Source organism: Echinops telfairi, unplaced genomic scaffold (genome assembly GCF_000313985.2).
Source record: "Echinops telfairi isolate 266 unplaced genomic scaffold, ASM31398v2 ScPeMD7_7422;HRSCAF=8460, whole genome shotgun sequence".
Lineage (NCBI taxonomy): Eukaryota > Metazoa > Chordata > Mammalia > Afrosoricida > Tenrecidae > Echinops > Echinops telfairi.
In genome coordinates this window covers 2,216,363-2,230,047 of record NW_022111322.1, presented here as the reverse complement: position 1 = coordinate 2,230,047, position 13,685 = coordinate 2,216,363, and the positions used below count along the sequence as shown (strand labels likewise).

At 43.4% G+C, this 13,685-nt stretch overlaps 1 protein-coding gene and 1 non-coding gene across 3 annotated transcripts; both read left to right on the top strand.

Annotated features, from left to right (window-relative positions):
• Window positions 1-149: 149 nt before the first annotated feature.
• Window positions 150-13,300, top strand: CDV3 (CDV3 homolog). Of its 2 annotated transcripts, none has more exons than XM_045297799.1 (5): window positions 150-246; window positions 508-584; window positions 8,535-8,683; window positions 11,406-11,565; window positions 12,539-13,300. In XM_045297799.1, exons 2-5 carry the CDS (start codon window positions 574-576, stop codon window positions 12,687-12,689), a joined length of 471 nt encoding a protein of 156 aa, XP_045153734.1. In that variant the 5' UTR covers window positions 150-246; window positions 508-573; the 3' UTR covers window positions 12,690-13,300. The 2 variants fall into 2 exon arrangements, with proteins under 2 accessions (XP_045153734.1, XP_045153735.1); XM_045297800.1 differs by having other exon boundaries at window positions 153-246; window positions 12,987-13,300.
• On the top strand, window positions 2,561-2,694 carry LOC115872295. Its single transcript, XR_004047791.1, has one exon. It is a non-coding gene; the product is annotated as a small nucleolar RNA SNORA42/SNORA80 family (small nucleolar RNA).
• Window positions 13,301-13,685: the final 385 nt, after the last annotated feature.

Sequence of the window (13,685 nt, the reverse complement as noted above, 5' to 3'; positions counted from 1 at the left end):
GGCTGCCACGTGACGTGGACTTCCCCACGCCGGCCGGTGCGCCCGAGCCGGGATCCCGCCATCCGCGTGGCTAGGGGCTTTGGCACCGCCAAGGGGCAGCGTGGACTGGGTCTGAGTGCCCCACGCCGAACAGCATTGCACGGGTGTCCTCGTCGATGCCCGCTAGAGCTTCACAGTCGCCTGTAGGGCATCGTTTTGCCTCTGACTTGCTAAAGGAAAGACTTTCAAAAGTCCTGGACAACTAGGGTAGGATTTAGTTGGAAGTACTGTTGGCTTCGTTTCGCTCTGCTTGTGGCCGCTCGGGGAAGGGACCAGGTGGAAGTAACAGTATTTGGCTGCTGGGCACTTTTGCCCTCCAGCCGGGCTGCCTAGGAAACCAACAAGGACTCGCACCTGATCAGACGAGTCTGTAGAGGTTTCAGCCACTTGATCCCCTTTCATATTCTGACAGTTGTCATAGTTGAAGGTGATAAATACCTGGAATTCACAATAGCCCTTGTTTTACAGGATGAAGATGAATGGAAAGATTTTGAGCAAAAAGAGGTTGATTACAGCGGCCTTCGAGTTCAAGCAATGCAAATCAGGTATGGATGGTTTAGGTGACCTTATGAAGGTAACCTTTAAGTAGGATTCCACGGTGGAGGTGGGAAAGGGATGGGAGCTCACTCCGGAGGAGAATGGTACAGCCTGCAGCCTTGGAAACCCTAAGGGGCAGTTCTGCCCTGCCTTACAGACTGGCTATGTGGACAGTGGGGTTTTGTGTTTTAGTATGGGCTTGGTTTTTCCTTAGCTATACTGAATAGCCATCTTAAGTGGGGTCCTAGTGGTGTAGTAGTGCCCACAGTTGGAAACCACTGCCCCCTCATCTGGAGGAAGATATTAATCTGTTTCTCTTCTCTGTGGTAATAGAGGAATTGTTTCTGCTCTTCCAACTAGCTGCCTACTCCAGTCTTCTAGCCTCCCTGGCGGTAATCCCAACTGTGGCTCCGGGTAAATGTTAACTGTCAGAAGAAGTTTATCATACCTGGAATGTCTACTAGAGAGATTAAAAATGAGTAATTTCTTAAAAATTACAGGACTACGATATAAAACAACGAATTTTACGCAAAACAATGTACCGCTTTGGGTACAAAATTACTGATATAATTAGACCGCCAGGGAGGCTAGACAAGGTTAGGTCTTTATTTGAGACAGCTAAAATGGACTTTGACTTTTAGAATTTTTTTTTACTTTGTTTTTTTGTTGGGTTGGGCTTGTTTTTTTTTGGTTTAAAAAAAAAATTAAGGTGGACATTTTCCCACATTCTTCCCAATTAAGTTAATGAGTATTTTTTTGCTGCCGAGGTAGCATGACTCAGAAAGGTGCAGATTTTGTGGGCTTCAGTGAATAGACTGGAGCCCTCAGCTCCCAGTTGGTGGGGCTGCCTACGTCCTCTCTACCACCTGCCAGCTCATCGCCATTACTCAGAGGAAGCCCAGCCCTGACACCCAGGGTTTCCTAATGCTGAGGTTTATGGCAACAGAAGCATGTTGCTTTTAAAATTCAAGGAAGCTGTCATTTCTAAAGTGTCAGATTGTTTGGTTTAAAGGAGACTTCGGGACCTGTTCTTACCAAGTCCAATTTCTGAAAGTCAATTTTAGATTGAGGTATAAATAAATTCCGTTTGGGACCTTAGTAATGTAAGGAAAACATTGAAGATGAATAATCCCTTGTTCCCATTTTATAGAAGTTCGAACTATCTTGCTAAAATTATCCCTGGTTTATAGTTTGCGTGTGGTGTTAGTGGATAAACTCATTTCCAAAAATGAGTTTTGACTAGAAAACTGTCTTGCCCTATGCATGTAACTGCCTTCTGTACGTGCTTCCATAATTTAGTCAGAAGCGTGAACTGCTATTTCTGACACTGACACTGAATACACAGCTATGCATTGTGTCCTGGGTGTTTTCCCATACATTGTTTCAGTCCTTAGCCACAGTCGCGGGAAAACTAGGAGATGGGACTTCTGCTAATAATGGCCACGTGATTGGATTGGAGTCTTCTGTCCAACCATTTGTGGACTGGCTTGCCTTTTCAGATCTTGGGGAGGGCAGTCTAGAAACTTGCCCTGTTATCTTTCTCTTGGGGAAACTGGAACTGGAATAGGCCAGTGGTGTGAGATTTTTACCATTTGGAGTTAATGTGTATGTGTCTGTTACCTGTTCTGTTGCAAAGGAAGGCTTTTTGAGGTCGGCCTTCCTCCCTCCTGGCCCTGAACTGGCTTCTTCCAAACATGAATTAACAGGAAGATGAGGGCTTGGCTTTGCACTTAACTATACAGAAGTCGTACTTTGAGAGGAACAGGGTTCAAGTTCACTGAATGCTAGCAATTCATTTTGTTGAATTACAGGTAATACTGAAACTGAGCTTGTTTTTCTATCCCATGTTTGGGATTATGTTCTTTACTGTAACTATCAAATAGTTCTGATATGAATGAAATAATTCATAAATAACATTTTTGTCAGCTTTCCCAGAGGCCTTCATAACCTTAGCTAGTAGGAGCGTATATTGTGGTTGACCAGTGCATGGGTTTGGATTTGTGGCAGGTCCAATCCCATGGGCCTCTCACAGTGTCCCATGCCAAAGCAAACTGTCCCCCCGAACCATTGCCTGGCTTTACCTGGTAGGCTTAAGGCACTGAAGTGGGTTGCACAGTAAAATAAAGTTCTGGTTGACCTGAAGTGTACACCAGCTTATTCTTCCAATCTAGTCACTATCTTCCGTCATCTTGTTTATGAAGGGTGAAGCTCCCAAGAACATGGAAATGCTAAACTGGTACCAACAACAAAGAGAACAGGTGGGGAGGTTCTACCTGGTGCGTGGGACAGGCAGGAAGTGGAACATTCATCTCTAGGGAGGCCTGAGCTGCATAGAACTTGACCCAGGAACTAAACTCTGGTCACTGGGTGGGAACAGGCTCACCTTTGATTTTGATGTCACGACAATGTTCAAATACTGCCTCCAATGCCAAACCGATTTCCCACAACTGTGGGAAAGAAGCCCCAGGCGTTTCTGAAGAATATCCCCCACCCCAGAAGCCCAAGGCACTTGGGGAATTTTTTGTTGTATTGCAGATAAAAGAACAGCTAAACCATCCATATTTGTTGTTCCTGGGGGCTGGCCACCTTGCCATCCTGAATGACACACTCACTCTCCAGACCAGTAAGTTCACGGCCAACCAACTACTAAAGTAAAAACAAATGGTCGCTGATGGCCCTGCACCCTGGGAAAGTGGCAGTGCCAAGACAAAAATTCATGAAAAAGTAGCCAAAATGTACAGGACTATACCAGGTGCCGTGTTTGTGTTTTTATTTAGAACCCATTTTGGTGGTGGCAAAACTTTCGGCTTCATGATTTACAGTTGTTTGGGTTATGCAAATGAACCTAAACACAGACTTGCAAGATGTGGCCATTTGATAGCTTTCAGGAAAAGGCAAGGATAAAAAAGCCAGCTGGCATTGTGTCTCTTTCACCGTATATGAAGACTAAGGACAGTGATGGTTCAGTGGTAGAGAGGGGTTTGGTTTTCGGCTCAAGTGGAGCCACTACTTGTGCTCAGTAGAGGCTTGCATGTTGTGCTGAACATGTTGTAGTGGAGCTTCTACACTAAAAGTAGGAAGGAAAGCCTGATGATCTTCAGAAAATCCACCTTTGAAAACTGGAACATAAGTCATCCCATTGTCTGTGTATTTTCTGGGGGAAGGGGAGAGGCTGGCTTGAGGGCAGTTAAAAGGCTGAATTGTTTCCGTTAAATTTTGTGGGGTTTTTTGACAGTTAATTCTGTGTCATCAGGATAGAGGCCCTCCTTAATGTTCATAGGAGCAGAGGGTAGATTACCCACAAAAATGGAGTGGACCTGATAATGTTGGGAAGTCATAGACTTGGAGAAAGGTAAGCTTGGATTTGTGTTTTAGCTCTTCTGCTTAGGTCTTGCCCGACCACAGACAGGTCCTTTGGTTTGGTTTTTTTGTTGTTCCTGAAACTAGATAAAGTAAAAGATAACCAATTCCAACATTTTATACATTGGCAATTTAGTGGTACTGGTTACATTCCAGTTGTACAACCATTTTCAGCCTTCTTTTCTGAGTTTCTCACTAACAAATTCACTGCCTCTTAAAGTTCCCATCTAATCCTACCAAGTGGCTGTTGTCAACTTGATCCCATAGATCCCATTGCTCAAGGCCAGCGTTTTTTACTGGTTAAGCTAAACTACTGTTTGGTTTTAAGGTAACTTAAAGGGATATTTTGGTTTGAGACTTAAAGATTCCAGCCATCATTTCAGGAGTTAGCGGGTCCTCTATGATTATAGAAAGTCTGGGATTAATAAGAATTTATAATTTTGTTCTCAGGACTCTTCTCTGCACTCTTTGATCAAAAGCTAAGTAATGGCAACCAGGCACCATCTAATTCTTCTGGTTTCATGACAAAGGGGGCAATTGTTATTGGAGACAATTAGCCAGACATTCCATATCCTCTTATTTCCGAATTCTGTTAACGCTGTTGCTCTGGGTAACTAGAGACCAGTGGTAGTGCCCTGGATGGCTGCTGGCAAGCCTTTAAGACCCCAGGCACTACACAATAAACTAGGTGGTGGGACAGATGTACTTAACACATTTTTAGTCCTTAACTTGGATGGCCTATCCATCCAACAATGGCCCTAGACCTCCAAACCAGGGCACCATGTCCTATGAAGGGTTTGGTGCACACAGACAACCTTATCAACTATTTATTTTTTGTCATTGTAAACATACCCTAAAAAAGTAGAACCAAAACTCACTGCCATCAAGTTGATTGACACTCCTAGCAAGCAACCTTGTATAAGGTTTCTGAGGCGGTAAATTTTTATAGGGGCAGACAGACAGCCTCACTTTTCTCAGGAAAGCAGGTAACACTCCAGCACTTACTGGATAGTGCCACCAGGGGGGGATTCCTCTACAGTGGGGCTTCAAATAACTGCCAATTGGTTTTCCATAATGGCTATAACATTTTGTGGTTCCAACCTGTTGTGGGTAAGAGTTCAATTTTTCCACGTCCTTGCCAGCATTTTTATTTTGTTTGTCCTTGTCATTTTGACTGTTTTATCTTAGCCATCCTAGTGGGAGTGAGACTGGACTGAGTCAGTGCACTGAAAAATCTCATGTCTACCTTAGCATTGGTTTAACCATGCCAACAGAAACCCCTCTCAGCATTTAAATATTGCTAAAGTTTCTAAATCTTCTGCAGTTTAGGGCCAGAGGGGAAGCAGATTGGGGGACAGGTGGGGGGAGAGCCTCACCTTTGCTTTTTCACTGTAGGTTAGGAACGGAAACGTTGGAAGTTGCCTGGAAAGAACTTGAAATTGCCAGCCTGGGTCCTTAATTTTTTTTCTCCTAACGGTTGGTTTGGAAAGATTACAAATGTTAGAAATGCTATAGGAATAGTACAATAAGGAGTGCTGCATCATACCCAAATTCGCCAACTGCTTTACCTTTTTCTCCATGTGTAGTTGACCACCCACCACAGTAGGAAATCTTGAAAACTTTTGACTCCTCACAAACCTTACTACTACTCTCTCATAAGCCACTGTCAGCTGGAAGCCTTACAAGTTCTCGGTTAGCACATAATCTGTAATATATTGCACTCACATAAAAATCCCCTTAAACAGGGTTAAAAAAGATATTTCACAAAAGGTGCAAGGTTTGTACACGTGGCACAGCAACAGCAGTGGCTTAATGAAGTTTTCTTTTACATTTGTCCTTATTTATCTTGAGATGGCAGGCAACTTCAGCTACAGGCCTCGGTAGCACATAGCAAGCAGTTACACTGTTCCTAGTTAAATGCCACGACTTTTCGTTTCTTGGGAGCACTTCCAGCATCCTTAGTGGCACTTTGTATGGGCCTCATAGTGATACTCCAGGTTTGTGGCCTTACACTAAACACAGACACTGTGAGCATTATGTTAGAATCATGAGCAATCACTTTCTGCTGCCCCAAATGGAATTTTCTGGAGAAACAAACATTAATATGTTAATCGTGTTTGTTTTGAGTGTCAGTGGAATTAAACTTGAGGTGGAATCTAGTCTGGCAGTGAGCTTTTACAAATTTTGTTTTTGTTTTTAAATTACAAGGTTTTTTTAAAAAAAATCACTCACATAAGTGGTGGTATGTCCTCAAAGTATGAAATTCCTAGTAATTTAGTCATGTCATACAGTCCCTTTTTACATTGCCAACTGGAGAAAAATGGGTGCCCTTAGAAGATTTTTAAGATTCCGTATGGATGGGGGTGCGGGGGAGTTGGTGTCTGTGAAATCGGGACTGGAAGGTGGGTGCCTAATGATTTCCTATGGAAACTCGTACCAGCTGACTTTGTGGATGTGAGGAATAAGGTAGAGCATTGTGGTGGTAGTGACTGATGACACTTTCATCGTATTTTTTTCTGCTAGAGCTTTGGGCTGGTTTCTAAAATACTCAGAATTAACCGATGTTATAGTTCTTTGGCTCTCCGCAAAGTCAAGAAGAAAAATGTCTTGAGCATTCCCCCAGTTTTCATGACCTTTGTTTGCTCTTGACCATCCACTGTTGCTTTGACGGGACCACTTCCACCTTTTGGTGTAATCATTGATTGTGCTTTGTCTTCAGGGTCAAACTGGTAAAGCCATGTTTAATCATTTGTTGCAGTTCTTTCAAGAAGTGCTTCAGAATCTTGATCCCATATTTCGATTTAAAGCTCTGCTATCTGCAGCTGTCAGGGCACCATCCTCCTGATTGATGGTATTCATCAGGAGGAAAGTTTGCTCAGCTTTAATTTTTCAGTCAGAATTGTCTACACTGATGGTGCTGGCAATTGCTTCTTTGCAAATTCTTGATATGGATAGTCTGCCACATTGGGCTTCACCTTCAACATCATCTCCTTTTTTAAAAAGTTAACCCATTCGTGACTGATATTCGGAGGGCATTAGCCCATAAGCTTTTTGGCCCTTAGAGCCACTTCAAGTCTCAATTTTGAGATGACCTTTGGTTTGTGGGTGAGTCAAGACGATGCAGCCATTGTCTGTGAAATTTTTCTTTCTAAATATCTAAAGGAATGTGTCCTTTATAGTCTGGAGATGTGTTGTAATAGAAGTGAAAGGCTAGCTCCCTTAGATGCCACCTAATATTTTCTTCTGAAGCCAAGAGAGGCAATGATTTCCCAAGGTCAGAGTGAGAGGGTCACCTGGTAGAACCACAGCGCAGTGGTTCTCAACCTTCCTAATGCCGCGACCCTTTAATACAGTTCCTCATGTTGTGACCCCCAACCATGAAATTATTTTCATTGCTACGTCATAGCTCATTTTGCTACCATTAGGAATCGGGAGACCCCTGTGAAAGGGGCTTTCGACCCTCAGGTTTTGAACCGCTGACTTAGCAGAAGGAGACAATGTTAGAAGCCCAGGGGAGCTATGGAGGAGTCAGGGTCTTGTGCTTGGTGGGGAGAGTCAGCCATAGTGAAGGGGGTGGCGGGGTAGCTGGAGCCCTTGATTGTCCTGGGAATAAATGGTTCAGGACATGGCTGGCATTGTGTGTCAGTGAACTGACAAGGTCGGGAAAGGAAGTTGGATGTGATCTGTCAGTTGCTGGCTGAATGTCCCTGTTGTCAGACCAGCAGTGTACAGAAACAATCACTTTTACACAAAATAGGAATAATTCTGCCAAAAGAAAAATTAAAGAGTCTTGAAGGACTTCTATATTTTAATTCAAGAGCAAATACATAAAAGCTGCCATTTTTAAAGCCACTGCAGGTAGTGTTGAGGAGAGCAGGTTAGTTAGCACTCAGGGAATCCTTTGCATTTATAATCACTGTTAAGCAAGCCAAAGATAATTATTTCATTCGCTTCCCCTTTTATTGGGTGAAGAATGCCTGTCTTTGGGTGGTGTGGGGACCAGGTAGTGATATTTGTTCCTTCTGGGGAGCGGGAGAGCCTCGACATACTTAGCGTGCCATGTGGTGGGCACCATCGGGCATGGCTTGCCTCTCCTGTTAGGACGTGGACTAATTCCCATTTTGAGGGCTTTCCCTCAGGTCCGAACCTATTTGTACTCTTTGATCCTAGAAAAAGTCAAGTTGCTTTGAATTCTAGTCCCTTTGACTTCCTGGTGCAATTCACTCTTCTGCAATCATTTGAGCCAGTGGCTGGCATCTTGCTCTTCCTTTGGCCTGGTATAAATCATCAGGCAGATTGTCATAAATCAGCTTGCCAGGGTTCTAGTCTATTAGTTCTGTTCTGGAGTGTGTGGGGAGGCTCACCACTGGGGGCTGGGGTGGGGTTGCAAAGAGAAAGGAAGAAAAACACAAACGGTTTTGTAAAAACCTTTGCTGTTCTGACTACCCTATGAAGCCACACCATGTAAAGTAAAATCCCCTGGGCTCTAAGGATAAGTGCTGACCCACGGTCATATAGATGTGCATTGGCTGAACTAGAATTTGGACTATTTCCTTGGTGGTTCTTTAAGTGAACTCAGTTGTTTGCTTTTCCAACAGTGAAAAGGAAGAAGAAGATAGTGAAAAGAGAGACGATCCCAGTGATAACTGGGAAGAAGGTGGCGGCGGCGGAGGAGGTGGTGTAGAGAAATCTTCGGGTCCCTGGAATAAAACAGCTCCAGTACAAGCACCTCCTGCTCCAGTAATGGGTAATCTTCGTCATTTCTGTTTCAGAAGGAGGGGGGTCTCATTTGGGGGTAGAGTGGTCTGTACGGCCAGCTAGCTTTCTGTGCCGTGTCCACTGTGCAGTCGTGCTGCTTTCTCTGTACAGACTGAAATGGTAAAGAAAAGGAATTTGGAAGTTAACAATACAATTTCGTAAATAAAAACTTTTGGCTAATGGTGGAAAAAAAGACATTTGCATTTACTGGAATTCAAGATAATTTTCATTTGAGAGATTTGTAATTAACCAAGAACTAATGTAACACCACCAGTTTTCATAGGAAAGGGGATTCTTAGAGCTTCTACCATGGTAGAATAGTTTTGACAGCCAACTAAGGAATGAGACTTCATGTGTTCGCTAAACTGTTTTATTCTCATCCCTTTAAGGCAAGGAAGGATTCTCTGCAGGCCTGAAAGAAGGTGAAAATTGGCATGAGGGAAAGGAGAGGGTTAGTCTTCCATATTGTGGTGGTGTTTGATTCGCCAAGGGACTGAAGTATAGAAATAGACGTAGCTGTCTGTGGTGTAGAAATTCCAGGGAGAAGGGCTGAAGATTCTAAAGAAAATGATGTCTAAGAAAAGCATCTAAAGAGTCTGTAGGAGGGCTGTAATGGAAAAAGTTACAGAAACTGACATTCTGGTAACTATGCAGACAAATATAAAAATGCAGATCTTACTATGCAGAGCTCACTGATAACATCAACATGTTAATACTCATACATGCTCTCTAGCCTCTTATATTAACATATCCCCACCGCCCCCAATTGTTTAAATTTTTATCTTTTCTACTTTTCTGTCAGTGGTCATAATGGTTTCTGCATGGTTGAACCCAGCATTGAAGTCTCATTCCTCATCAGACTTGACTCCGCCCCCGCCAGCATCATTGGATCGTGTTGGACACCCTTGGAGACATGTTCTTTCCGGGTCTCCACGCTCTGGGCATTAGTGGATTCTCAGTCTCGCAGCCCTCTTACCTTCAAATGCTAGTCTGCTGTCCTCTGCAAGGCATGTCAAAAGTCAGAATTTGGGGCTGTCTTAGTCCTCCTCTCTCCTGTACCTTCAGCCACACCCTACATTCCCACCTTTTTACGTGCCAGTTCCTCATAGACCTCAGAAATGTGTGTCTTTGCTGCCTGCCCAGCATCTTAAATCCAGCATGTGCCACACAAAACAGCCTAACGGCCCCTCACACTACCTTTTAATAACATTTGTCTATGAGTTTTTTGAGTAATTGATAAATTCCCTTGGGTCTACTTTAAAAACAAATTCCTTCTACCTGTGATTAAGGAGCCTCGACAGTGTTGGGTTACACGCTACCCCTCTGGCCACAGGGTCAGTAGTTCAAACCCACCCTCTGCACTGTGGCTGCTCCCAGAAGGATCTCAACCCTGGAAACTGAGGAGTTCTACCCTGCTCTGTAGAGTAGCTGAGTTAAAATCTATAGCAGGGTTTTGGGTTTTATGACTGATTCATTCTCATAAAATTCTCATCCATTCTTGTGTGTTTGTCCTCTTAACTTCTTTCAGGTCTTTGCTCAGTTTTTACCTCAGTAGTGAGATTCTCCTCACCCACCTTCCTTGAAGTCGTCACACCCCTTTCATTACTGTCTTTCCACCTTGCTCCTAAGACAGACTTCATCACTGTAACATTTGATAGAGCACTTAACCACTTTGACTTTTTTCTTCTAGAATAGCAATATCCAACAGAACTTTTCTGCAGTGGAGAAACTGCTGTTCAGTCCCTCGGGTTGGACTTTTTAAAACGTGCCTAGTGTGACTGAGGGCTGCAATTTTAAAATGTAATAGATTTAGGGCAGTGGTTCTCAACCCTCCTAATGCAGCGGCCCTTTCATACAGTTCCTCAGGTTGTGGTGACCCCACCCCCAGCCATACAATTATTTTTATTGCTGCTTCATCACTGTCATTTTGCTACTGTTATGAATCAGGCAACCCCTGTGAAAGTGTTGTTCGACCCCCAGGGGTTGCGACCTACCGGTTGAGAACCGCTGCTCTAGGTAGTCATCTATAACTCCAGGCTTCATCGGAGTCACGCGGGTGGGGGTTGGGTTTTCTTGACAGTCTATCTTCCAGCTTCTGACTTAGTGAACGGTATCTAACTAGGACTTAGCATGCATTTGACAGGTGTTTGGTTTATGACAAATGATAAGTTTTGCCCTATATGATTAAAAGTGATTGGAACCAGCCCTGGTGACAGAGTGGTTCCATGCTGACCGCTCCCTGGACAATCAGCTATTTGAACCCATCAGTGCTCCTGTGTGTCTCCTCGCATAGAGATTACCACCTTGGAAACGCTGGGGGCGCTCTAGTCTGTCTTGAAGGAAAGGGCCTCTGGTTGAGTGTGAATCGACCAGACAGCACTCTGTTAAATACATAACTGATATTCATGACTGCATTGTATTGTAGTGATTAAATTGATGTAAATGCTTACTTTGAAATAAGTGTACATTTTCATAAGTGGACAACTGTAAGCCTATTTTAAGGATGAGAAAAAGGCTGAGAGGCTTTGTCTCTAAAATGGTAGCCACGGTAGAAGACGTGGTATTTTTTGTGTGTGTGTTTTCCTGACTCAGAGACCTGTTTTTGATTTGACTTTTTTCTTTTATAATTGCTGAATAGTTGACAATGCAAAAGTACTTTATTAAAATGCCCAGTATTTAAGTGGTCTCTCTAAATGGTTGTAAAATATTAGTTACAGAAACCCCAGAGCCTGCGATGAGTAGTGGTGTGTATAGGCCCCCTGGGGCCAGGCTGACCACAACCAGGAAAACACCACAAGGACCACCAGAAATATACAGCGACACACAGTTCCCCTCCCTGCAGTCCACTGCCAAGCATGTAGAAAGCCGGAAGTAAGTATCGTAATTGTTGCATTTCGTGTGAGACCTCTCTCTTCTCTTGGCCTCAGTGAGTGAGAGGTAGGGGCTGGGAATCCCACCCGAGGACAGGCAACTAAGAACTAAGACGGGACCCTAGGATGTGCCCGGGAGGGAGGACTTGGCAGGGGCATACAGACTTGTCTGCAGATTCTCTTACACCTGGCTTTGGTAAACTCTCTTGCTTACAGTGTTTCACAGTTCCAATAAATGTGAGTAGATAGGAGATGTTGGCTTTTATAAAATGTGCCATCAAAATCTGATTTCAGCAGGTACTTAAGAAATGAATACCACCGGCCGTTAAATGACCACATACGGCACATCCACATCTTATTTAAGGGCGCAGATTTTTAAAAATAAATAAAAAGGGAAGAAAAGCAAATCATTTCAGATGGAAATACCCTTTTGGGTGGCTTTGAAAGTATATCCTAGTCTTTGTTTCTGGTGGAGAGCCCAGTGGTGTGAGTTTAAGTCTCTAGCTGCCGTGTGAAAGGTGGGAGGTTAGTCACTCACCACACTGGGCTGATCAGATTGGGCCCACTCTCACAAACTCGTAAGTGAGGAGAGATTGTGTGATGAGTAGAGCTTTGGTTGGCTAAGACTATGGTTACCTTTTGGTCATCAGAAAGATAGTAAAGGTGCAAGTCTGAGTTGGAAGCAGTTACTGTGTCATGAGACAGCTATTCAACTCTCCAGGTGAAATTACTCAATAGACTTGCTGCCATAAAAATTAGACCTTACAGCTTCATCAGTATTCCATGCTTTACCCTCAGTTGAAGCCTTGAATGGTTTTATAAGGACTTTGTGTCCCACTTGGCCCTTCTTTCCCTCCTCTAAGACTCTTGTAAGGGGTGGCTTTTCTTTTTCTCCTTTCCCCTTCAAGAAGAGTATTTGCTACACAACCTAGTGAAGAAGATAATATTTACTGATTACATTTCTTTTCCCATAGGGATAAAGAAATGGAGAAGAGCTTTGAAGTAGTAAGGCACAAAAATAGAGGTAGGGATGAGGTTTCAAAAAACCAGGCCCTTAAACTTCAGCTAGACAACCAGTATGCTGTGCTCGAAAATCAGAAAAGCAACCACACACAGTACAATTAAGGGATGCTCTTTGCTAACCCTACTAAAAGGTAACTAGACTGCAGCTACCCGCCATGAACAGACACTCAGCCTCTGATCTCTGCTGGATGGACAGCAACCGATGCAGACCGCTCATAGACATGCTCGCCCGTGGCACTGTGGAAGTGTAAAGTGTTATCGCTGCTGCTTACGTGTATTTGGATTGGGGGAAATTCTCATGGTTAATAGAAATGCGTGAACTAGATTCAGCCATTTTCTTTCATATTTACTCTACAAAAACTACAGCCAGTGGTCATTTCAAAATCTTTTTATGTTCAGATACTGAGCCTTCGTAAGGGTTGACTACCTCAGATTTGCTGCACTCATTGTGGACTTCATGTGGATCACAACTTCTGGACAAGAAGGTTCTAGCTATTGTCGATGTGAAACTTGAAACCAGCTCTACTGGATTCCTACCAGAAATCTTGCAGAAAGTCAGCCATCTGGGTTCTGATCTGCTGTAAAAGATGAAGATTTAAGTGACCTTAATTACCCTGTCCTGTGCCCCCTTAAGGAATACTTGCTGTAGTAGCTGTGGCTAGGTTAGACTTCTTGGAACATGCCGCTCTCAAAAGAACTGATGTGTTCAGATACTCGGGACTGTGATTTATAATTTAAAGTTGTATTCTGAGGTAACCGCAAATTTAAAACAGATTCCACCTAGTGGGGAGAGGGTGGGAGGGAATCCTCTTGTTTCGTGTAGTAGTTTTTTAGTTGACTAGGGCTTTTTCTATGTTCTACAAATAAGGCTTTTTTTTTTTTTTTGTACACAATACAGACTACTGAATACTGTAAGATTTCTTTCAAGTTTTTTTTTTTTTTTTTTTTGCTTTTGATGTTAGTTTTTTTTTGGACAGCTTATTGTTTGGTTCAGCAACCCGGAATATGCATTAGGATTGTGAAGTGTCTTGTGACTTTGCCAACCTCTAGAGTGGAACCAGAAAGCCTTTGGTGTTAATGACCGTGGGTGCTGGGGGG